The 25,562-nt window shown below is 45.2% G+C and overlaps 1 protein-coding gene across 2 annotated transcripts in view; it reads right to left on the bottom strand.

Annotated features, from left to right (window-relative positions):
* The window catches only part of fgf14 (fibroblast growth factor 14), a 454,006-nt gene that overhangs the window by 87,704 nt on the left and 340,740 nt on the right, over nucleotides 1–25,562 (bottom strand). For both annotated transcript variants that reach the window (XM_055636646.1, XM_055636648.1), the window contains exons 2-3: nucleotides 22,804–22,914; nucleotides 19,360–19,463 (exon numbers count right to left, since the gene is read on the bottom strand). In XM_055636646.1, the coding sequence (XP_055492621.1) occupies nucleotides 19,360–19,463; nucleotides 22,804–22,914 (215 nt within the window). The remainder of the gene's footprint in view (nucleotides 1–19,359; nucleotides 19,464–22,803; nucleotides 22,915–25,562) is intronic.

Genomic DNA, 25,562 nt, shown 5'->3' with positions numbered 1-25,562 from the left:
ATTTTTGGGAGAAGTTACAGGAGTGTGAAAGTCTGGATGTCCAGACTTAACAACAGTTTCCTTCAACACTGCTGTGAGGCTCGTGAATCAATCTGCTCTTCAATACACACTTCCTGGAGGCGTACCCTTAACTCCTACCTCATATGTTTATTCCATTATTGCACTGTAATAATTTTTGTACAACTCAGCTTGGACAATCTTAACACCATCTTGCTGTTTTGCATTTTGTTGTATCTATCATTACTCATGTACACTGTGTGTTTCACAAATCAAGGAACTTCATTGCACCCTATGTATGATAAACTCTTCCAGGGATGTCGCTCTTCCAGGGAGATGCTAAATGCATTTAGTTGTCTCTGTACTGTACACTGACAATGACAATTAAAGTTGAATCTGAATCTGAATCTGAATCTAAACAAATCTGATTCTGAATGATGTAAATCTGCTCTATTTAAATGTAACTTTGTTTTCTGCTCACAGTATTGGACAGCCATGCAGGTGTAGACTTTCTAGATAACACTCATCCCCTCAGTTCAGTTCAGTTTTAGTTTCCTGTCACCTGTACCGAGGTACAGTGAAAAGCTTTTGTTGCATGCAAACCAGGCAGTGGAAAGATAATACATGATTACAATCGAGCCGTTCACTGTGTACAGATAAATGATCAAGGGAATAATGTTAAGTGCAGGATAAGGCCAGTAAAGTCCAATCGACGATAGTCTGAGGATCACCAATGGGGTAGATAGTAGTTCAGGATGGCTCAGTTGCTGATACCAGCTCAGAGCATAAGGGCAGTGTGAAGGGTGGTACATGATTGGAACACAACTCCCATCAAGTGTTTAGTTATTCATCTCCTGCCTTAAGTTATCATCATTGCAAATGCTAATTTTTAGATATTAATCTCCAGCAGTTAATCTTTCTCTAAACATCACATGCTAGACTCTTTAAATCATTATTAGCTTGCCAATTATTCCAAATATAAAAAGATAGACTCCAATTAAAATGTGTTTTTGTATTAAATGATAGATTGTCTTCATTCCTTGATGTTTGTATAAAATAGATTGTGGTGATCCAGTGCCAACTTTGATGCTGGAGGCTGAGATAATTAAACACCAAAATAACAAAGGAAAAAAAAAAGGTAAATTATGCAGGTGCTGGAAATCTGAAATCTTAACAGAAAACGCTGGAAATACTCAACAGATCAAACATACAGTCAACGTTCCAGATCGATGACGACTTGAAAAAATGGTTCTGACAACAGATCGTTGACGACTACAAAAACAAGACCAGTATCTGTCTGGGGATGTGCTGTGCTGTGGGAGAGACAATATTATGGGAGCGTCCCATTGTCCGATGTAGACCCATAAGATTTTGCCTGTGAGGTGTGAAATTTACAACTGGAATGTTCCTACAGAGCTGAGAGCAATGCCCACTGACTCTCTGAAAGTGAACATTGAATTCTCCAATTCTAGATAAACAAGCTGCAAGCACCCCCTCACCACCCGCTTCCCCAACGCCCTATTTATCCCTCTCTTCCATGTGCCCCATCCAATCCTCCCTTCCCCCCTGTCCCCTTCCACCTCTCTTCCCATTCCTACAATCAATCTGAAGAAGGGGCCTGACCAGAAACGTCACCTATCCATGTTCTCCAGAGATAGGCACAAAATGCTGTAGCAACTCAGCGGGTCAGGCTACATCTGCGGAGAAAAGGAATAGGTGGCCATTCGGGTGGAAACCCTTCTTCAGACTCAGCGATGCTGCCTGACCCACTGAGTTAGTCCAGCATCTCGTGTGTGTTTTTGTTTAAACAGGCATCTGCGGTTCCTTTTACGTACACGTTAAGTGATTGTGCTCACTAATTATGCAGCAACAGTTAAAGATATGAATAATAATCAAAGCTCGAATGATTATTTGTGAGGTATTGCATGTTTCCACAGTCTGCCTGTTACAGTGAGTGTCAGGAGCATAATCAGTTTTTAATTTTTTTTGAAGCGGAGTTGAAGGAAACAAGTGCGAGGGAGTTTACACCATCTGCGGCACCATCTGCTACTTCCTGGGTTCCTCCCCGCCCCACCGCCAATCCCACGGTGCATCTCCACTTACTGCACTGATACAACTTTGCTCTTTCTCGCCTTTAGTTTTAGTTATGCAGTGCGGAAACAGGCCCTTCGGCCCACCGAGTTCGCGCCAACCAGCGATCCCTGCGCACTAACGTTATCCTACATAGACTAGGGACAGTTACAGCAAGCCAATTAGACTACTGTACGTGGATTGTGGGGAGGAAGCCGGAGATCCGGAAGAAAACCCACACAGGTCACGGGGAGAACGTACAAACTCCATACAGACATCACCCGTAGTCAGGACCGAACCCGGGTCTCTGACGCTGTAAATCAGCACCTCTACTGCTGTGCCACCGTTTCACTGGACCATGGATATTTTACTCCAGTTTTTTGTGTCTATCTTCGGTTTAAACCAGCATCTGCAGTTTCCATGTACACACGGATATTTGAGGCTTTTGAATAGAACTGGCAATTCATTGGCATTCAACTGCGGAACAATGCAGATCTTTATAATGTGAACTTCTTCCCATCAGGAAGCATACTATCTGGCTGGGCCACTCCAGTCTCTCATCAACTACTCAAGGCAGAGTCTTACGGACAGGAAGAGGCCATTTGGCTCATTGCTGGCCTGTGAAAGAGACTCTAATTGAAGCCATTCTTCCGCACATTCCCCAGAGTTCCCAATTTTCAACTCTTCCAGCATTTCCCCAGTTCATTTGAAAGTTCCTGTGAAACCTGCATCTCCTATCCTGTATATCAGCAACTTACTGCCTAAAAATGTTTCCCCCCCTCCCACAAAACCTAATTGACTTCAGATATTCAGTTCTCCTCTCTCCACAGATGCTACTTGACCTGCAGATAGACACAAGGTGCTGGAGTAACTCAGACTTCTGAAGAAGGGTCCTGACCAAAACGTCACCCATCCTTTTTCTACAGAGATGGTGCATGACCTACTAGGTTACTCCAGCACCTGGTGTCTATCTTTAGTATAAACCGGCATCTGCAGTACTTTGTTGCTACACAAGTATTTCTGGTATTTGGGGTTTCTCTCTCCTCCCCCCCTATCTGGTTCTTCCACTGTTCCTCTTCAATCCATGTGCTCTGGACACACACCTCCTTGCCCCTGGAGATCATTTTCCTTCTTTACCCAATTCCTTCTTTACCCATTTGCTATGTCGCTCTTCCAGGGAGATGCTAAATGCATTTCGTTGTATCTGTACTGTACACTGACAATGACAATTAAAATTGAATCTGAAACTGAATCTGAATCTTTGGTATTAACAGTGTTTTCAGTCCTTTCTATCTGGGATAGTGCTGCTGCCTCACAAGTCCAGCGACCCAGGTTCAAACCTGACCCCAGGCGATTTCCGTGCGGAGATTACATATTCTCCCTGTGACCACATGGGCTTCCCCCGGGTGCTCCAGTTTCCTCCCACGCAAAATATCTTTAGATTAGGTCAATGCAAAATATTCAAACGGCCAGTGAGAGAGAATAAGTTGCAAGGGGGCTGGCAAAAAGATAGAGGGAAAGGGTCTGATGAGATCATTCTGCTGTGAGCTGGCATGCACCCAAGGGGCGGAATGGCTGCCTTCAATATTGTAGAAAGGAATGTGCAGGAAGGAACTGCTGATGCTGGTTTAAACCGAAGATACTGTAGACACAAAAAACTGGTGTAACTCAGCAGGACAGGCAGCATCTATGGAGAGAAGGAATGCGTGACGTTTCAGGCCAAGATCCTTCTTCAGTCTCAACCCGAAATGTCACCCATTCCTTCTCTCCAGAGATGCTGCCTATCCCGCTGAGTGACTCCAGCTTTTCGTGTCTATCTTTTGTAGAAAGGAATTGTATGACGTGCCTCGACCCTGAGATGTTGCAGTAAATCTTCTCATACTCGCTTCAAGACATTTAACCTCTACCAGACCTGGTCAACATCTTGCAAGATCCAGGGAGACGTAACTTTCAAACCCCACCTGCAACTGGGTCTATTATCGCAGCCCACTCAACAACAAAGCCCGGCTGTGTGAAGAGTAGGGATTTTCCAGGGGCCGCCCAAAGTGGTCTGCAGGGAAATGGGGCAACATGGGACTGATGGAGCTGCCGTACCAGCAACCAGCAAAGTCATAATGGGCTGAATGGTCTCATAGAAACATAGAATTTAGGTGCAGGAGTAGGCCATTCGGCCCTTCGAGCCTGCACCGCCATTCAATATGATCATAGCTGATCATCCAACTCAGTATCCTGCACCTGCCTTCTCTCCATACTCCCTGATATCTTTAGCCACAAGGGCCACATCTAACTCCCTCTTAAATATAGCCAATGAACTGGCCTCAACTACCTTCTGTGGCAGAGAATTCCAGAGATTCACCACTCTCTGTGTGAAAAATGTTTTTCTCATCTCGGTCCTAAAAGACTTCCCCCTTATCCTTAAACTGTGACCCCTTGTTCTGGACTTCCGCAACATCGGGAACAATCTTCCTGCATCTAGCCTGTTCAACCCCTTAAGAATTCTGATAGTTTCTATAAGATCCCCCCTCAATCTTCTAAATTCTAGCGAGTACAAGCCGAGCCTTCCAGTCTTTCTTCATATGAAAGTCCTGACATCGCAGGAATCAGTCTGGTGAACCTTCTCCGTACTCCCTCCATGGCAAGAATGTCTTTCCTCAGATTAGGAGACCAAAACTGTACGCAATACTCCAGGTGTGGTCTCACCAAGACCATGTACAACTGCAATAGAACCTCCCTGCTCCTATATTCAAATCCTTTTGCTATGAATGCTAACATACCATTCGCTTTCTTCACTGCCTGCTGCACCTGCATGCCTACTTTCAATGACTGGTGTACCATGACACCCAGGTCTCGTTGCATCTCCCCTTTTCCTAATCGGCCACCATAGTCTCTGGCTATGATCTGTAATCCTATAATCTGATCGTCTCCATCCTGCTCTTCACAGCATCTCATTGTATTTCTCATATTACCACGATGACTATGGTTCACTGAGTGCAAACTCTGATGGAAAGAGCACTTTGAAATACCGAACCTTGTCACGACATGTGAGATTTCCTTTGATTTATTTTGATTTATCTTGGTTTCTCCTCCGTGTCCACTCATCACCAACCTTCTACCCCCACAAAATAAATTCCCCTCATTAATTGGAGGCACAGGAGACTGCACATATTGGTATGTGGAGTAACAATCAAACAGCAGGAGGAACCCAGAGGGTTAGGGCACATCCGTGGAGGAAAAGGCATGGTCAATGCTTTGAATCGAAATTCGGCTTCGGGAAACCTTGCATTCTTCTCATTTATTGTTTCAACTTCGATCACCTCTGATAAAATGTCTTTAAACCTCCTCTGCTCGAAGAACACCAGTCGTAGCTCCCAGGTTTGCCACAGGACTGAGCGCCCTCATCCTCGGAGCCAGTCCAATGATCTTGTCCACACAATCGCTGAGGAATAATGTCAAACAACAACACTCTATGACCCTCTGCCAATAAACAGAGAGATGGCAAACTTTAGACTTTGGACTTTAAAGATACAGACCCTTCGGTATAGATAAGTCCGTGTCAACCAGCGATCACCACATATACTAGCACTATTGTACACAAGTGGGACAATTTAACCAAAGCCAATTAACCAACATAACAATACGGCTATGCAGTGTGGGAGAGAACCGGAGCACCCGGAGAAAACCCAGGCAAGACGTACAAACTCAGTACAGACGGCACCTGTAATCAGGATCAAACTCAGGTCTGAAGTCGTCCTTGGAGTCATAGAATCAAGCAGCTGGGAAACAGGCCCTTCAGCCCAGCAGTCCTTGCCAGGTACCAAGTACTTATCTATACTAATCTATTTTCCAACAGTCACTCTTAGCTTCGACGCCATGGCGATTCAAGTTCTCAATCATGCTAAATGCTGAGAGAGTCTCTGGCACCCCACCCCCTAAGGCAATGCATTCCAGCTTCCAGGCATCCTCTGGGTAAAGAGAATTCTTCTTTAGATCCCCTCTAAATCCGCCGTTCTGCAGATTAAACCTGTGTCCTCTGCTTACAGATAACTCTGCTGTTGGGAAAAGCTCCCTGCTGTCTACGCTATCAATACCCCTCATAGTTTTATTCACCTCTGTTAATATCCACCCTCAGGTTCTTTTCAGTTGTACAGGGTCTTGGTGAGACCACACCTGGAGTATTGCGTACAGTTTTCCATTCTTGCCGTAGAAGGAGTACAGAGAAGGGTCACCAGACTGATTCCTGGGATGTCAGGGCTTTCATATGAAGAAAGGCTGGATAGACTCGGTTTGTACTCGCTAGAATTTAGAAGATTGAGGGGGGATCTTATAGAAACTTACAAAATTCTTAAGGGGTTGGACAGGCTAGATGCAGGAAGATTGTTCCCGATGGCAAAAACGGGAAAGCAGACTATTATCTAAATGGTGGCCGATTGGGAAAGGGGGAGATGCAGCGAGACCTGGGTGTCATGATACACCAGTCATTGAAGGTAGACATGCAGGTGCAGCAGGCAGTAAAGAAAGCGAATGGTATGTTAGCTTTCATTGCAAAAGGATTTGAGTATAGGAGCAGGGAGGTACTACTGCAGTTGTACAGGGTCTTGGTGAGACCACACCTGAAGTATTGCGTACAGTTTTGGTCTCCAAATCTGAGGAAGGACATTATTGCCATAGAGGGAGTGCAGAGACGGTTCACCAGACTGATTCCTGGGATGTCAGGACTGTTTTATGAAGAAAGACTGGATAGACTTTGTTTATACTCTCTAGAATTTAAGAGATTGAGAGGGGATCTTATAGAAACTTACAAAATTCTTAAGGGGTTGGACAGGCTAGATGCAGGAAGATTGCTCCCGATGTTGGGGAAGTCCAGGACAAGGGGTCACAGCTTAAGGATAAGGGGGAAATCCTTTAAAAATGAGATGAGAAAAACTTTTTTCACACAGAGAGTGGTGAATCTCTGGAACTCTGCCACAGAAGGTAGTTGAGGCCAGTTCATTGGCTATATTTAACAGGGAGTTAGATGTGGCCCTTGTGGCTAAAGGTATCAGGGGGTATGGAGAGAAGGCAGGTACAGGATACTGAGTTGGATGATCAGCCATGATCATATTGAATGGCGGTGCAGGCTCGAAGGGCCGAATGGCCTACTCCTGCACCTATTTTCTATATTTCTATGTTTCTATGTTTCCCAGCCCAACCCATCCTGTCTCTCCTCATAACTGAAACATTCTGTCCCAGACAACATCCTGGTGAAACTCCTCTGCTCCCTCCCCAATTCGATCTTTCCCATTGTACGGTGATCAAAACTACAGGTGTGGCCGAAGTAATGTTTTATAAAATTATACCATAATCTCTCTGCACTTAATTTCATGCACCGGCTAATGAAAGCAAGTATTCCATGTGCCTTCGTAACCACCTTTTCTACCTTGGCCACTGTGTTGAAGTATCCTTTGATTCATAAACATAGGCACCTCAGCTCCATTGTATTTCCCAGGGGCCTATTGTTCAATGTGCATGTCCTATATTATTAGCCCTTTCAAATTGCATCACCTCACATTTTTCCAGATTAAATTCCACACTCTGTTATTCTGCCTCTCCGTCCAACTCATCAATCACATTCTGCAGTATAAGACTATCTACCGCACTGTCAACAACACCACTAACGTCAATATCTCCAAATTCACACCCAGGTTTTTAATATGTACTAGACCAAGTGCAGACCCGTTGGGTCTGTTACCCCAACATGTGGTTGCGGGGAGGGGGGGGGCGGCAACATGCGGCGTCACACACACTAACTACCCCCCCCCCCGCACATTCACGCTAACTATCCCCTTGATATTATATTAATTTTATTAATTTGCTCCTTTTACCCCTAACGGCCCTATCTACTGACGCATAGCCCCCAACTCGCAGGCGCTTCTAGAGAGGGGGGGGGGGGGGGGGGGGGGTAGAGAGTGAGGGCAGAAAGAGAAGGGGCAGAGACAGAGAGAGAGGGGCAGAGTAGGAGACACTGTCCTGTGCACGGCTGCCCAGTCAGCAGCTGTCCGTCTCTTCATCTTTTATTTTTATTTTGGTTAGTTAAGTGTTTTGTTTGGATGTCTAGACTTTTTTATGTGGGGGGGGGGGGAGGGGGAAACTACCTTTCAGGGTCCCTACCTGGTCGGAGAGGCAGCTTTTCTCCGGGCTGCAGCTTCGACCCGTCCTCGCGGCCTACCAGCGGGCTTGGAGTGGCGTTTCCTGTCGGGGACTGCCCATAACCTCGGCTTCGGCGGCGGCACAGCGCTGGAGCGCTATCGCGGAGTGGGCGATGCCTTGCCCATGTCGCCGCGCTGGAGCTCCGGTGAGCTGAGGATCGCTGGGGAAGACATCGCGGAGCTGCGGGACTGTGGAGCGACCTTTACCTGTGGAGTGGCACTGAACTTTGTACCGGGAGCCTGGGATCTCTAGATGAGATGGCCAGTTGTGGAGCTCCAACCGGCGCGACCTTCTTGGCTTCGGGAGCCGCGGCCTCCAGTACGGAGGCGGCCGTTCCAGGGTTCCCAGGCCGCTGGGAGGACTCTCCCGACGCCGGAGCAACATCACCCGGCGAGAACGGCCTGGAACATCGGGCCTCCGTGGAGGCAACTGTGGAGGCCTCAATGGGCCCGACTATGGGTGAACTGGGTTTGGGGACTGGACTTTGTGCCTTCCCTCATGGTGGGAGCCATTGTGGGGGGATGATCTTTGTGTTTAAGACTCTTATTGGTGTTATGCCTGTGTTCTTTTTTGCAAAAAGCATTTCACTTCACTACACCTGGGTGTATGTGAATGTGACTAATAAAATACCTTTGATACTTTGAGACAGAGAGAGGGGCAAGAGACAGAGGGAGAGGGGGGTGGAGGGGAGGAGAGGGAGGGTGGGAAGGGAGGCGCGGAGTAACGAATCAAATGCAAAATGCCATACACCCACACACACACACACACACACAGTGCTTTAAAAGTATATAGATGGATAGATAACAAGCAGAAAGGGTCTCTGAACCCATACCTGTGGCACACCACTGCTCCCAGGCTTCCCATTACAAAATACAACCCTTGGCCATCGTCCTCTCTCCAAGAAATATAATTCTGAGATATATCTCATGTTGGAAGTGATGCAGTACTTGATAGAAGGGCATCGACCCAGAACGTCACCTATTGCTTTTCTCCAGAGATGCTGCCTGACCCACTGAGTTACTGCAACCTTTTGCGTCTATCTTCGGTATAAACCAGCTTCTGCAGTTCCTTCTTACAATGTTGTGATACTGTTTGGTATCTTCCCCGCTGTACTTCTTAAAATCTAACCTTACTCAAACTAATGATCCTTGTTGCATGTTCTTTGAAGTCCTGAGATTTTAATGGTTCTCATTTAGCAGATAAATCCTCTGACAAATTACCCCTGGAGTGTTGTTGCACTGATCTTCACCTCCAAAGGAAGGACAAGTATAAATCCCAGCTTTGGCCAAATCCCAAAGGTTCATTCTCTGCGCACAGATCTGGGTACACAACTCTGGAAGGATGTCATGGGTTCAGAGAAATATTTACAATGGCGACGCTGGAAGAGCTGCTGCTTCACACTGCCAGATCTGGGTTCAATCCAAACCTCCGGTGCTGACTGTGTGGAGTTTGCACGGTCTCACTGCGACTGCATGGGTTTCCCTCTGTGTGCCCTGGTTTCCTCTCACATCCCAAAGATGTGTGGGTTTGTAGGCTAATTGCCCCTAGTAAAGAGTGGATGAGAACGTGGGATAGCATGGGACTAGTGTTATCGATAGTTGGTGTGGACTCGGTGGGTTGAAGGGCCTGTTTCCATGCTGTAAACGCTAAACTAAACTGGAGAACCTGGGTCACCTCTGATCTCCTTGGAGCAGAGAAGGTTGAGGGGAGATTTAATGGAAATGCTCAAAATTTGGGGAGGCTATTGAAGTAAACCAGGAGAAACTGCTTCCACTGTGGAACAGATATTGCCCAGTGGGTACAGGGTGTCAGAACAAAGGTATGTTTTTTTGCAGGGAGTCTGGTACACGCTTCCTGAAAGGACAGTAAAAATGGATTCAACAGGAGCTTTCCTTCCAAGACTGGAGAATTGAGGGTTATGGAAATGGGGAGAAGTATTGGTTGAAGACACTCATGGTAAAGGGGAAGGATAATCACCCTCATTGGTTAGGGGGGACAAACAGGAAGAGAAAGTGAAAGAGAGGAATGGAAGATAGAAAGAGAAACAGAGAGACGGACAGAAGAGACTTGAGGGAGTGAGAAATAGATCTTCAGGAGAGAGGAATGTTGGAAGAGAGAATGTGAGTGAGAGATAGAGAATAATAAATGAATGGGAGAGAGAAAATAGAGAAGGCAGAGAGAGAGAACATGGAACATGTTTCCGATGTTGGGGGGAGTCCAGAACAGGGGCCACAGTTTAAGAATAAGGGATAAGCATTTAGAACGGAGATGAGGAAACACTTTTTCACACAGAGAGTTGTGAGTCTGTGGAATTCTCTGCCTCAGAGGGAGGTGGAGGCCGGTTCTCTGGATACTTTCAAGAGAGTGCTAGACAGGGCTCTTAAAGATAGCGGAGTCAGGGGATATGGGGAGATGGCAGGAACGGGGTAATGATTGTGAATGATCTGCCACGATCACATTGAATGGCGGTGCTGGCTCAAAGGCCTGAATGGCCTACTCCTGTACCTATTGTCTATTGTCCATAATACAGCATAGGAACAGGCCCTTCGGCCACTGTCTGTTGAACATGAAGCCAAGACCCAACCCTTATCTGCCTGCACATAAATATATTTTTCCATTCCTTGTATATCCATCTGCCTATCCAGAAGTCTTTAAATGCCACTCTAGTATCAACGTCCACCACCACCCCAGCTGCACCTTCCAGGCACGTACCAGCCTCCATGTAAAAAAAAAACTTGTCCCACACATCTCCTTTAAGCTTTGCTCCTGTCACCTTAAAGCTATGCTTTCAGAGGGTGAGAAGTAGCCACTGAGGGGGAGTGAAAGGCAGAGGTACAGAGAGTGTGAGGAGAGAATGAGAGAGTGAAGAGAAACTGGGATACAAAACTGGGCGGCACGGCGGTGCAGCGGTAGAGTTGCTGTCTTACAGCGCCAGAGACCCAGGTTCGATCCTGATTACAGGTGCTGTCTGTATGGAGTTTGTACATTCTCGCTGTGACCGCGTGGGTTTTCTCCGGGAGCTCAGGTTTCCTCCCACACTCCAAAGACGTACAGGTTTGTAGATAAATTGGCTTCGGTAAGAATTGCAAATTGTCCCTAGTGTGTAGGATAGTGCTAATGTACGGGGATCGCTGGAAGGTGCGGACTCGGTGGGCCAAAGGGCCTGTTTCCACGTTGTATCTCTAAACTAAAGTACACTAAAAATGAGGGAGAGGAATGATTAGAGGAAGTTACAGAGAAAGGTTGAATAAGTTAGGTCTTTATTCTCTGGAGCGCAGAAGGTTAAGGGGGGACCTGATAGAGGTCTTTAAAATGATGAGAGGGATAGACAGAGTTGATGTGGACAAGCTTTTCCCTTTGAGAATAGGGAAGATTCAAACAAGAGGACATGACTTCAGAATTAAGGGACAGAAGTTTAGGGGTAATGTGAGGGGGAACTTCGTTACTCAGAGAGTGGTAGCGGTGTGGAATGAGCTTCCAGTGGAAGTGGTGGAGGCAGGTTCATTGGTATCATTTAAAAATAAATTGGATAGGCATATGGATGAGAAGGGAATGGAGGGTTATGGTATGAGTGCAGGCAGGTGGGACTAAGGGGAAAAAAAAAAAAAAATGTTCGGCACGGACTTGTAGGGCCGAGATGGCCTGTCTCCGTCCTGTAATTGTTATATGGTTATATGGTTATATGATTAATTGCCATTTCCCTTCCTTCGTCCATGGAATGTTGGTCAGTGCCAGACATCTGCCCGTACACAGAGCCCAAATTACAAACAAGGGACAGGAGGCAATTACTTGTGGCTGACATTTTCTACCTTTGCACTGGCAGTGAGTGAGAGTTAATGAGAGTGCAAATCTGTTTTTTTTTTTTTTAGACTGTTTTAAGTCTGATGAACTCTTCCATCTTTTATGGAACAGCTCCGATTAGAGGTCAGTGACCTGAAACTTTAATTTTGTTTCTCTGCCCACAGATGGTATCTGAGCTGCTATATTGCCAGCATTCTCCATTTATATCTTAATCTCTGCGTAGTGCAGCGAACAAGTGCTGGACCCTGATAATCAAAGCTCTATCCTCTTTTTCAGTGATTGTGGTTAAACTAGCAATTCACCATGAAGTGCAATTGGGAAGCTGTCAGATATATTTCACATAAATCTCCACTTTCCGTTTGCCCATTAAATGTATCATTCAATTGATTTGTACAAAATGAACACTTTATCTTCATTGGACACCACCCTATTCGATATTTTAATCCACATCATTGAAATCTGCCTCTTATTCATATTTTTAACCCCCCTAGAATATTTAGCGATTGTTTTTATGTTTCCTGAAGATGCTCCTCAGAACTAGCAACGTGATCTAGTCAGCGGCAATATTCCAGCAAAATGATGCTACTTGGCGATAGAGCTAAATTATAAAGAGGTGTGGATCGGAGATAAAACTGCCTTGGAATGGAATTGGAAACCATTGAAAGGAGCCCAGTGGGGTGTGAAATGCAAAAGCTGCAAGCCGCTGAAGATTTTCGCGAAAGACCTTTGGGTTAGGAACTGTTTTTTTTTTTTTTTTACTGTCTATGCATCAATGGATTGATGTAAGCTATAAATAACCTGCATTTACTTTGGAAAATATATGGTTTTGAAAATATTCTGCAATGTCTGTGCCAGCCAAACAAAAGGCAGCATTCTCCAAATGGAAAATCAATGCAAAAGAATTCAACAGCCTGGATTGAAAAAAATGTTTTTTCTGTGCAGCAAAATCAAATGCTGCCTTCTCCCCCCCCCCCCCCCCCCCCCCCCCCCCCCCCCCCCCCCCCTCCCTCCCCAACCCCTCTCCCTCCACCCTGTGTTGCTTTGTGGCTCCCCTCAGTGTTAAAGTCCCCATCCTTATTTAAACATAATCTCTTGCAACCCTGCAAACCCCCCAGACTGTGGTACTCCTCCAATTCTGACTTGCTCACCCTGGCTTTAATAGTCCCTCCACAGGCAGCCATATCTTCTACGTTTATAACCACTTGTATTATCTGAGCTGTTCACCCTCTCTATCTCTCTTCTTCTAAAGCCCTTTAAAATCTACAAAGTAAATACCAAGTTCTCATGGAGGGAGCAGATATTTTTAGAAACATAGCAACATAGAAACATAGAAAATAGGTGCAGGAGTAGGCCATTCAGCCCTTCGAGCCTGCACCGCCATTCAATATGATCATGGCTGATCTTCCAACTCAGTATCCTGTACCTGCCTTCTCTCCATACCCCCTGGATACCTTTAGCCACAAGGGCCACATCTAACTCCCTCTTAAATATAGCCAATGAACTGGCCTCAACTACCTTCTGTGGCAGAGAATTCAAGAGATGTGTGAAAAATGTTTTTCTCATCTCGGTCCTAAAAGATTTCCCCCTTATCCTTAAACTGTGAACCCTTGTTCTGGACTTCCCCAACATCGGGAACAATCTTCCTGCATCTAGCCTGTCCAACCCCTTAAGAATTTTGTAAGTTTCTATAAGATCCCCGCCCAATCTTCTTGAACAAGAGGAGAGAGAAGAGAAGAGAGGGCGGGGTAGACATTATTGCATTCAGTTCATACTTTATCCGAACTCGATATGTGATCCAATGAAGAGCTACTCAATAAATATTAGACAAAGTACAGCAGACCACAGTTACGCAGCCAAGAAGCACAATATCTTTGGGTATCTTTAATGACACTTTGACAACGCATTACAAATATATGTTCTTACTATTATTGTTGCTTGTGGCAGAAATCAAAATATAGATTAAAAACTACAAGGATGAGTAAAGCTTTCACTTGTGGTCATCAGCAACAGATCAAACAATCTTCACTTCACCCTTCACATTCAGAGTCTCGAGCTAGCATCCTGGAATGACTTTTTAAGGTGGACATTGATAGGTTCGTGATTAGTAAAAGGGTATCAAGGGTTATGGGGAGAAGGCAGGAGAATGGTGTTGAGAGGAAAAGATGGATCAGCCTGATTGAATGGCAGAGTACACTTGATGGGCCGAATGGCTTCATTCTGCTCCTATGACTTATGAACATGAACTTCTGATGAAAACACAAACGGAAAATGAGGGAGATTCTCGACAGGTCAGGCACTTCCTGTGGAGGGAGGCACACAGCCACGATGGTGCCAGGTTTACACTCTGCCCGATACTTTAGTTACTTTACTTTGGAGATCCAGTGCGGAAACAGGCCCTTTGGCCCATAAAGTCGATGCCAATCAACAATCACCCCGTATACCGACACTATCTTATACACGAGGGACGATTTACAAATTCACCAGAGCCAATTAACCTACAAACCTGTACTTTGGAGTGTGGGAGGAAACCAGAGCACCCGGAGAAAGCCCATATGCAGTCACAGGGAGAACATACAAACTCCATTCAGACAGCACCCATAGTCGGGATTGAACCCGGGTCTCTGGGTGCTGTAAGGCAGCAACTCTACCACTGCGCCACTTTCCACCAAAGGTTTGATGTTTTCGGCCATTCCTGAGGCTTTCCTCAGATCACCATCGATGCGTGTGCTTAATATTTGGATCATCTGCTGACATTAACTGAGCTCTTTGCTTTTAATAAGAAAGCTCTTCTCGACCAAGTCTTAACAGGATGTATGTGGGGGAGGGGGTGTAGCAAACCTTTTTTTTTATCAGTCTCTAACCTTGCCAGAGATGCGATTGGTTTTCGTGTCTTCTCTCCGGTCACTCTGCAGCCTAACATCATGGAGCTGGAGGCCTCCCCAGGACTGACTTTGAGCCCCACAGTGGGGCGTAGATTAACCATCGGGGATGATCCCTTGCCTGGGATTGCTCTAACCGCGGCCTGCGGATTTCACCGTCAAGGGCTCGCAGCCTCGGGAGAGACCGAGTCGGGAAGCTCCAACGACGCAGAGGTTCAACCAGCCGGGGTCCGGGGTCCGATTGCCGGCGAGGGGGAGCTGAGATTCCCTTCTGATGCAGGAGCTGACCGCCCCGATGCGGAGGGCTCAACCGCCGAGTCAAGATCGTCCTGTCAACGGAAGGCTCGATGCCCCAAACCGCGGGAGAACAAAGAAGGGAAGAGATCAAACTTTTTTTTTCACCTTCCATCACAGTGGAGGAGTCACTGCGGTGGATGTTTATGTTAAAATGGCTGAAAAAACCATCGGGACTTCTCTTCCTTCAATCCGGGACATTGCATGCAAGCGTTGCTTGTCCAAGGCAAACAGCATTAAAAAAGTCCCCACACATCTCCATCATGGACTGTTCACTCTGCTGCCCTCGGGCAAAAGGTACAGCAGTATAAGGAGCAGAACGGCCAGGTTTTGCAGCATCTTCTTCCCCCGAGCAATCAGACTCTTGAATTCCATATAATGTGGCACCATTTTTATCTATTTTATCCCTTTTGTTATTTTATGTTGCACGGTGAGCCATGCAACTTTTGCCTCTATCACAGTGAGGAGATGCCTGGTGAACTCACTGTGGTGGATGTTCATTTGTGTTTATTGTGTTTTTTTGCTATTTATTATTATATGTATGACTGCAGGCAACGAAATTTCGTTCAGACCGGAAGGCCTGAATGACAATAAAGGAATTCAAAATCAAATTCAAATGACAGACTTGGCAAAAGAAGTTCCTCGTATGTTGCAAAACATACTTGGCTAATAAAGTTTTATTGTATTGTATTGTATTATTGTATTGTAACCCCTGAGATCAGCTTTGAATTGGAGGTTGTGAAGGCAGGATTGTTGCTTTAGATGCTGTTGAGTTCCCAGCCAGCTGCCCAGCACCTGCCCATGAGTTGGCACGGAGGGGGGCCGGAATAGCTGAGACAACTTCGATTCTCTGAACGCCAGTATTTATTTCATTTTTTATAATTTATCCGCTGAATCATTTGTCCAACATTGAACTAACTGGGCTTTGGGGACACTGACATTGCATCAATCTATGCTGAGCACTTCGGGAAAGTTGCAACACGCTCATTATTTCCAAGGTGACCATGTCAACCTTTGTTTGATTATCATTTCGCTGAAGCATTTTGGAATATTTTACAACATTAAAGATATTGTCAGTACAAATTGAATTGACTGTATATAAAAAGTTCCCTGTGAAGTTAAATGTGGGAGTGTTAGTTTACAACGAGAATATCTGGCTCTATATATTTTATCCTTTGCTTTCATAGAAGCATAAAGTCATGCAAAATAAAATCCATTTTGTAATTAAAGATTGGGCCAAACTTTCGAGGATGCATTCAGAGATTTGTGCCCAAACAGCCACATCGAAAGAGTGATACTTTGTTGATAATCTGTCATTGCATCTTTTCAAATGCTTGAAGCCTTCTGACTTTCATTCAGTGAGACGTGACCGTTAACACGTGTCTCCTGCAGTTGGACAGTAAGTTGGCAAAAAGGAAAGGAAGACTTGCATTTCAATAGGCCTTTCGCAAGGTCACAGAATGCACGATAGCTCATGCAGAAATGTCCCTGCTTTAATGCAAGAAAGGCAGCAGCAAATGTTCACACAGCAAAATCACACAAACAGTCTGTTTTCCTATAAACCTATATAGAGCAAGGTAACAGGCCCTTCAGTCCACCATGTCTGTGCCGACCATCAACCACTATTTGCATATTTCCTTGCCAATGGGGTTTAAAAAGAGTCTGAGAGGTAAAATTTCACACAAAGTGTAATTGGTATCTGGAGTGAGCTGCCAAAGGAAGTGGTGGAGGCAGGAATAGGAGCACCATTTAAGAGGCATTTGGACAAAACATAGATGGTTATGGAAATAATGCTGGCAAGTGTGAATAGTATAGATGCTGTGGGTCAAAGGGCCTGTTTCCAAGCTGCCCTATGATAATTACAGACTCTAGTTATAATCAAAGATTCAATCCAATGATTCAATGAAACTCTATTGTCACATGCAGCCACGTACAGTGAATAGTATAGATGCTGTGGGTCAAAGGGCCTGTTTCCAAGCTGCCCTATGATAATTACAGACTCTAGTTATAATCAAAGATTCAATCCAATGATTCAATGAAACTCTATTGTCACATGCAGCCACGTACAGTGTTTGCATAAAGGGAAATTCATTTCGTTGTCTCTAATTGAGATATGACAATAAATTTGAATACAATACAATACAATACAATACAGTAAAATGCTTTGCTTTGCATACAACCCGGTAAAAATATATGGCAGACCTCACCTAGACAGTACACAAGTGTTGCCGCGTTTTGGCACCGACAAAGTAGCACGTTCACAGAACAGCCCTATCAGTCCTATCTACTGCCTGCTGCCGCACATGGCAGCAGGCCCAGACCCTCCTAACCCCCCACCCCCCCCGGTCGGATCCCCTCTTTGATCTCGTCAGCCCCCGAGATCAGATAACTATGATTCTAAGAAGAGGAGCTATTTCCATGGCACCCTGCAAGTATTTATCTCTCTAATCAGTATCGATGAATCAACCCTGTGGATGGTATCGCATTGTTGCTTGTGGGAGCTTGCTGTGCATATGTTGACTCAATTACATCAAGACTGCTTCATTGACTATAAGGTGGTACATCCTCAGCTTGAAATGGACGCTGTGAAGATGTAAGGTTTCTTATTTGGCCCCAGTTGCTTTCCATGCCTGTGAAATGAATTGGTGTAAAAATGTACCCCAGAGAGCAGCAAGTATTCTGGATTTATGAAAAGCATTAACATAATCTTTCCTTTGTTAATTTATTCTTTCTAACTCGCTCTGCCCCCTCACACTCACCATTCACAATCCTGTACTAAATATCAAGCACTTACATTTTATACTATGTCGCCCACACAATGAAAGGTTTCAAGAAGCAACAGGTCAACATCATAAATGGTATCTGGGTGTCTGACAGTGTTAGTTTCTCCTTTGGCAGTAGGGATGAAGCCAGGTAGTTTGGTGCCAATTTATCTTCCCGTCTGTAGCTGATGATTTAAACTGATAGGGTATGATTGTCAATATAGTGGATGCATTACTGGCCCAAGAGATGAATGTAACCTTATCCTGTCCAGCCTAGAACTAATGGCTGTCTCTGCTACAGTCCATGCATGTAGCGGCTGTCAGAATCTGCCCACCATTAACTTGAGGGAGGGAGCGGTCAAAGATGCAAGAACATTGTTAGACCAAAACCACATCGCAACAAAAATGAACACAATTCGATTGGAGTCCATGCATTAACTCTCTAATTGAATAGATCACTGGGGTTTGCCAAGTCACCCAAGGCATTTGGCACTCGGTCACGGTGCTTGGACCTGTGACACAAGATACAAATGACAGTGATGTTGTCTGTATGGACAAGGAACAAACATAAAGAACACAGCCAGTGAGAAGATGGACATCTAACTTGGCCGTTGCCAGAAGAAATGGATAGCAGAACTGCCGAAGATACATGCATAGAAACGATGCAGGAGTGGGCCATAGCCTGCATAATATGATCTGGAGATCAGACACCCGTAAAGTGCTGGAAAAAAATATAAGCCAAATGAACTCAACGGGTCAGGCTCTGTGGCAGAGATCTCACCACTGGTGTGAAAAAAGAAAGGATTTCCCCTTTATCCTTAAGGTGTGACCCCTTTCGGGACTTCAGGACCAATCTTCCTGCATCTAGTCCAACCCCTTAAGGTAAGTTTCAATCCCGCTGAGTTACCAAGTCTAGCACTTTGTGTCTATCTGGAAAAACTCAACGGGTCAGTACTGCCAGAAGGGTCTCCCATCCACAGGGTAAACAGAGCTCATCAGGATCCCCGCCTCATGACTCATGATGAACTAATTGTTGCTTTGATCTTGAACTTTAATCAGGAAGCCAGTCATAATGAAATGCAGCCCTTTCACGACAGTCCTGCTCACACGCACCATTGTTATAGAGAAAACCCTCCTGACAGGATAAATAAGGAAGTCATTGAAATGGCCACACAGTAATTATGGGCTTGCTGTGAGTTCAGAGCTCTACCTGTAATCCATTTATACAAGTAATGGGCTTCGGATCCTGGATAACCAAATAATCCACATTCAATTGATATTTTTGACAGTGAAAGGTCAATGGTCAGTCTCATTACACATCGATTAGCTTCACAGAGGTGCCTGAGGAACCAATATTCAGGAATACTCACTGATGTGTATAGATATCCTTCCCCATTCATAGCCACGTAAAGCCCCGACTTCACACCCTGAATTGCAACAACTCGGAGTCCCACTGGCACGAGGTTGAACAATGCTGGAAAGACAAAGAAGGACATGATTAGGGCGCAGGCCATGTCTTTAAAAAAGAAATAGTTTGTGAGATGAGAAAATGAGGACCATCGCAGAATCAATTTCTTACAACTATTAGGGAAGATCTGAACAAGCTGGGTCTCTGTTTGTGGAACAGTGACATATGGGCTCTGACTATGGTGCATGGTGCACAGGCTTCTTCCCCTCTCTTGCCAAGCTACTGGATGGTCCTTCCATAAGCTAAGGAACTGTCCGATTCACTTCGAACTCATTGCAGACATTGGAATGGGTCTCTGGAACTGTTGCGTGACGATACTGATATTCTGCACTCTGATCTTTTCCTTTGCTCTATCTATTGTAGTTGAGTCCGGCTTGATTGCATTCATGTATAGTATTATCTGATTTGTTGGGCGGCATGGACAAGATGGGCTGAAGGGCCTGTTTTCCACACTGACTCCATGTCACTTCACAGAGAACGGCAGGCCATAAGAAGATACACAGTAGTAGGGGGGCGCTATAGGAATTTGGAGAAGAGCCAGTTTCAATGGGAGGAGAGCTAATCTGGCTTGAGTAAATTGGAATCAAAGCTTGGCAGTACATAGCTGTAATTGAACAGTGGGGACCTTTAGCGGTGATTTTTCAACTGCAGTTTAGGTACATCCCCCTCAAGGGAGAGAGAAGGGTGATTAAAGCTAGAGCTCACCGATGACCGAGAATTAGAGCACAAAATAAAGCCCAAAAATATACCAGGTTGTTAACACAAAAGAGAACAAGTCTGAATCCAGAAAAGTCAGAGGGAATGTAATGAAGGAAATAAAGGAGGCAAAAATAGAAACATAGAAAATAGGTGCAGGAACAGGCCATTCAGCCCTTCGAGCCTGCACCGCCATTCAATATGATCATGGCCGATCATCCAAAATCTGTATCCCGTTCCTGCTTTCTCCCCATATCCCTTGACTCTGTTAGCCCTAAGAGCTAAATCAAACTATCTCTTGAAAACATCTAGTGAATTGGCCTCCATTGCCTTCTGTGGCAGAGAATTCCACAGATTCACAACTCTCTGGGTGAAAAAGTTTTTCCTCATCTCAGTCCTAAATGGCCTATCCCTTATTCTTACAATGTGATCCCTGCTTCTGGACTCCCCCAACACCGGGAACATTGGGAACACGGGAAGGAACATGAAGATCGCAAGGGATATGGGGAGAGGATGGGTAGGATCGCTAAAGTTTAGATGAAGGAGAATGGATCTGATAGAAACCTACAAAATTCCAACAGCATTGGACAGACTGGTTGCAGGAAGGATGTTCCAGGGTCAAAATCATGAGAGGAATAGATTGGGTAGACACACAAAATCTTGAGCCCAGAGTAGGGGAAGCAAGAACCACAGGTTTAAAGTGGAGGGGGGGAGAGTTAATAGGAACCTGATGGGTAACTTTTTCACACAAAGGTTGCTGGGTGTATGGAGTGAGCTGCCGGAGGAGGTAGTTGAGGCAGGCACTATCGCAACGTTTAAGAAACATTTAGACAGGTACACGGATAGGACAGATTTAGTGTAGATGGGATATGTTGGCCGGTGAGGGCAGGTTGGGCCGAAGGGCCTGTTTCCACACTGTTATGTCCCTGTATTGTTGGGTTTGCACATTGGTACCAACCACCTGTCAGATGCCAGGTTGGTGGCATTGTGACCGGCTCTGAACTCAACAGGGAAGGGTGGAATCAAACAGAGTGACAATGATAAGTGATTCAGTAGTGAGGGGCAATTAGAGGATTCCACAGACAGGGTACCCAGATGGCGAGTTGCCTCCCAAGTTCCAGGGTCAAGGATGTCTCTGGGCTGATGCAGACCATTCTCAATTGGGAAGGTGAGCAGCCAGAAGTAACTGTACACTTTGGACCAGTAACATAGGTAGACATGGGCCATGTCCTCCAGAGTGAATGCAGGCAGTTAGGAAAGTGGTTAAAAAGCAAGACCTCATGGGTGGTAAACTCTGAGTGACTCCCTGTGCCTGCATGTTAGTGAGGGCAGAGATAGGTTAGCCAGATGAATGCGTGGCTGAGGAGGCAGTGCAAGGACAGACAGATGGACAGACAGATAGAGGAAGAAAGAGAGAGAGAAAGAAAAAGAGAGTAAGAGGGAGAAAGAGAAAAACTAGCATCTGCAGTTCCTTCCCACACATCAAATCAACTGGATTGAGTTATTTCTGGAGAGATAAATATTGGCTCGGCACACTGGGTCATGTACCCTCCTCGTCCCCGACAATAGGAGGACTGACATATGAGGAGAGGATGGGTAGGATCGCTAAAGTTTAGATGAAGGAGAATGGATCTGATGGAAACCTGCAAAATTCCAACAGCATTGGACAGACTGGTTGCAGGAAGGATGTTCCTGGTGGCAGGACCAGGGTCACAGTCGAAGTATGAGGGGTAAACCATTAAAGACTGAGATGAGGAAATGTTTCTTCACATGTTCACAAGTTATAGGAGTAGAATTAGGCCACTCCGCCATTCAGCATGGCTGATCTCTGCCTCCTAATTCCATGTTCCTGCCTTCTCGCCATAACCTTGACTCTCGTCCTCCCGTTCTTCTCCCAATGAATGGCAAACATGGGGAGCTCGCCGCCACAGGTAGTCGCTGAATCCAAATCATCAAATATATTTAGGAAAGGAGTGGATATTGTTCTTGGGGCCAAAGGAATAATGGGATATGGAGAGAAAGCTGGAAAAGGGCATTCAATTTTGATGATCAGCATGAACATATAGAATGGCAGAAGAGAGTCAAAGGTCCAAATGGCCTACTTTTGTTCCTAGTTTCTATATGGTGTTTTACATCAACCCGAGAGGTCGCAAATCAATACGTTTAGTGTATCGTCATGTGTACTGAGGTACAGTGAAAAGCTTTTGTAGCATGCTAACCAGTCAGAGGAATGACAATACATGATTGCAATCGAGCCATCCAGTGTACAGATACAAATAGACCGAGGGTCTCCAATGAGGTAGATAGCAGCTCAGGCCTCTAGTCGATGGTGGGATGGTTCATTTGCCTGATAACAGCTTGGAAGAAACTGTCCCTGAATCTGGGGGTGTACATTTTCACACTTCTATACCTCTTGCCTGATGAGAGGGGGAAGAAGAGGGAGTGCCCAGGGTGCGACTCGTCCTTGATTATGCTATGACCTTGTCGATGCAGCGTGAGGTGTAAATAGAGTTAATGGAAGGATGGTTGGTTTGTGTAATGGTCTGGGCTGCGTCCACAACTTGAATATACCGTGCATTTTCACAAGCCCTGGATAGTCCAATTCGGTTAACAAAAGGTGCAGCAGATTTAAAACACATTCACCACTCACTGGAATTAGTGCTGTCATCCTTTGTTCCGTCAACAGCTCCATCTGCGTTCATCTGCAGGTAGAAACCTTGCCTGCAATATAACCTGGTCACTATACCCTTGAGCTGGGAATCTGAAAAACAAAACACGGAAAATTCCAGTTGAGTGTCACTTGCGTTGTTCCAGCAAGGCAATAGCATTTCCATCACTATCCTTAAATTCTTCTCTGTGTAAAGGTCCCTGAGTTGGTTGTTAATTACTGATAAAGTTGTAACACTGTCCCACTGCCAACTTCCCTGCGGAATGCCATGCTGTGCTTGGCCATCACCCATGAGCATGTCTCAACCTCAGACTGTGCAGAAGAGAATCACTGGAAGGGCCCCAGGGATGATGGACTTCAGCTCACTGGGAGGGATGGGGAAGCTCGGATTGTTTTCTTTGCAGTTCAGAAGTGTAAGTTTCGTTTAGTTTGAGATACAGTGTGGAAACAGGCCCTTCGGCCCACCGAGTCCACACCAACCAGCGATCACCTCGTACACTAGTTCTATCCCAGACACTAGAGGCGATTTACAAGAAGTCCAATAACCTACAAACTTGCACGTCTTTGGAATGTGGAAGGAAACTGGAGAAAACCCAAGCAGTCACAGGGAGAACTCACAAACTCTGTACAGCCAATGCCCGCAGTCAGGATCGAACCCGGTCTCTGGCGCTGTAAGGCAGCAATTCTACAACTACGCCATTGTACCTCTTGCCTGATAGAAGAGGGGAGAAGAGGGAGTGGCCAGGGTGCGACTCGCCCTTGATTATGCCGAGGCAGCGTGATGTGTAAACGGAGTCAATGGAAGGGAGGTGGATTTGAGTTATGAAGAGCTTCGATCTGGAGTACTATGAGAAGCTGCTCCCAGGGGCACAATGGTGGGTGCCCAGAGAACCCAGAGAGACAGGGAGCACCAGAGAACTGGAGTATTTTTACTCAGCGAGATGCTGTGATAACCATGGGACTAACCATGTATTCTGAAAACAGGCCATTCGGAAATGGTTTAAACAACAATTTTTTTTTCCCCTGCTCCCACCTGGCTCATACCAAACCCTCCATGGGTGCCCATCCATATGCCTATCCAATTTATTTTTAAATGAGACCAATGAACCTGCCTCCACCACTTCCCTGAGAAGTGGAGTATTTTACCACTCTCTGCGAAAGATGTTCCCCCTCATATTACCCCTAAACTAATTCTGAAGTCATGCACAGTCAAGTCATGTGATATGGGACTTGTATTCTGAAAAGGGAGTGGAAATGGTTTAAACAAGAATTTTAAAAAGGGAATTGCGAGATCATGGAAAAAGGAAAACTCGCAGAGCTTTGGTAGGAGACCAGGTTGATGTTAGATGTTCTTTCAAAGAACAGAACAGGCTTGGAAGGCTGAATTATGTCCTGGTACCCTACATAGACACATAGAAAATAGGTGCAGGAGTAGGCCATTTGGCCCTTCGAGCCTGCACCGCCATTCAAAATGATCATGGCTGATCATCCAACTCAGCCTATCCTGTACCTGCCTTCTCTCCATACCCCCTGATACCTTTAGCCACAAGGGCCACATCTAAATCCCTCTTAAATATAGCCAATGAACTGGTCTCAACTACCTTCTGTGGCAGAGAATTCCAGAGATTCACCACTATCTGTATGAAAAATGTTTTTCTCATTTCGGTCCTAAAATATTTTGCCCTTATCCTTAAACTGTGACCCCTTGTTCTGGACTTCCCCAACATCGGGAACAATCTTCCTGCATCTAGCCTGTCCAACCCCTTAAGAATTTTGTACGTTTCTATAAGATCCCCCCTCAATCTTCTAAATTTTAGCAAGTACAAACCAAGTCTATCCATTCTTTCTTCATATGAAAGTCCTGACATCCCAGGAATCAGTCTGGTGAACCTTCTCTGTACTCCCTCTATGGCAAGAATGTCTTTCCTCAGATTAGGAGACCAAAACTGTATGCAATACTTCAGGTGTCGTCTCACCAAGACCCTGTACAACTGCAATAGAACCTTCCTGCTCCTATACTCAAATCCTTTTGCTATGAATGCTAACATACCATATATTTGGATTGCACCAAGAAAAAATGATCAAAGTGCAACCAATATAAAAATGACTCCGGAAAGATTGACACAGAAATAACCTGGCGAGCCAAGCAACTTTCTCTTTGCAATACTCATTATACTGAACACGTCTATGACAGTATTGGAAATGGGTCCAACCAATATGTGGCATCATTGCTAAAAGCTGTTCTCTAATTGAATTGTTTTAATCAACTACACCACCGAAGAACAAAATTATATATTGTTTGCAAAAAACTCCCAAATCCATCTTTTAAATTGCTTGGGTAGTTTTAGAATAATTAAATAATGCTTAACATTATATAAATCCCACAGAAATCACAGAGCATCCCATTAGCAAATGAATTATAGGTATTCTTCCATCAGACAGATTGCTCTGGAGTAATCCTAAATAATCTGCATTCATCATACGGAGGGATGGATTGAATAAGGAAGCTACAGTACATTTCATCACCTCCGGATGTCCTTATTCTGTGCTCCAGCAGTGAAGAGCATTTGAAGCTCAATGCCCACTACGGTGTACCAAATGCAGCTGCCAGTTTGTGCACAGTAAGCTCCCACAAAAGGCAACATGATCAAAACTGATCATCAGTGCAGAACGTGCCCGAGTTACAAACACCCAATCTATGGACGCACCTACATTTAAACTAGCGCATGTAATATTATTGC

The sequence above is a fragment of the Leucoraja erinacea genome, chromosome 6, assembly GCF_028641065.1.
Source record: "Leucoraja erinacea ecotype New England chromosome 6, Leri_hhj_1, whole genome shotgun sequence".
In the NCBI taxonomy this organism is placed as follows: domain Eukaryota; kingdom Metazoa; phylum Chordata; class Chondrichthyes; order Rajiformes; family Rajidae; genus Leucoraja; species Leucoraja erinaceus.
Note: the sequence above shows the minus strand (reverse complement) of the source record. Positions and strands in the feature narration are given on the sequence as shown.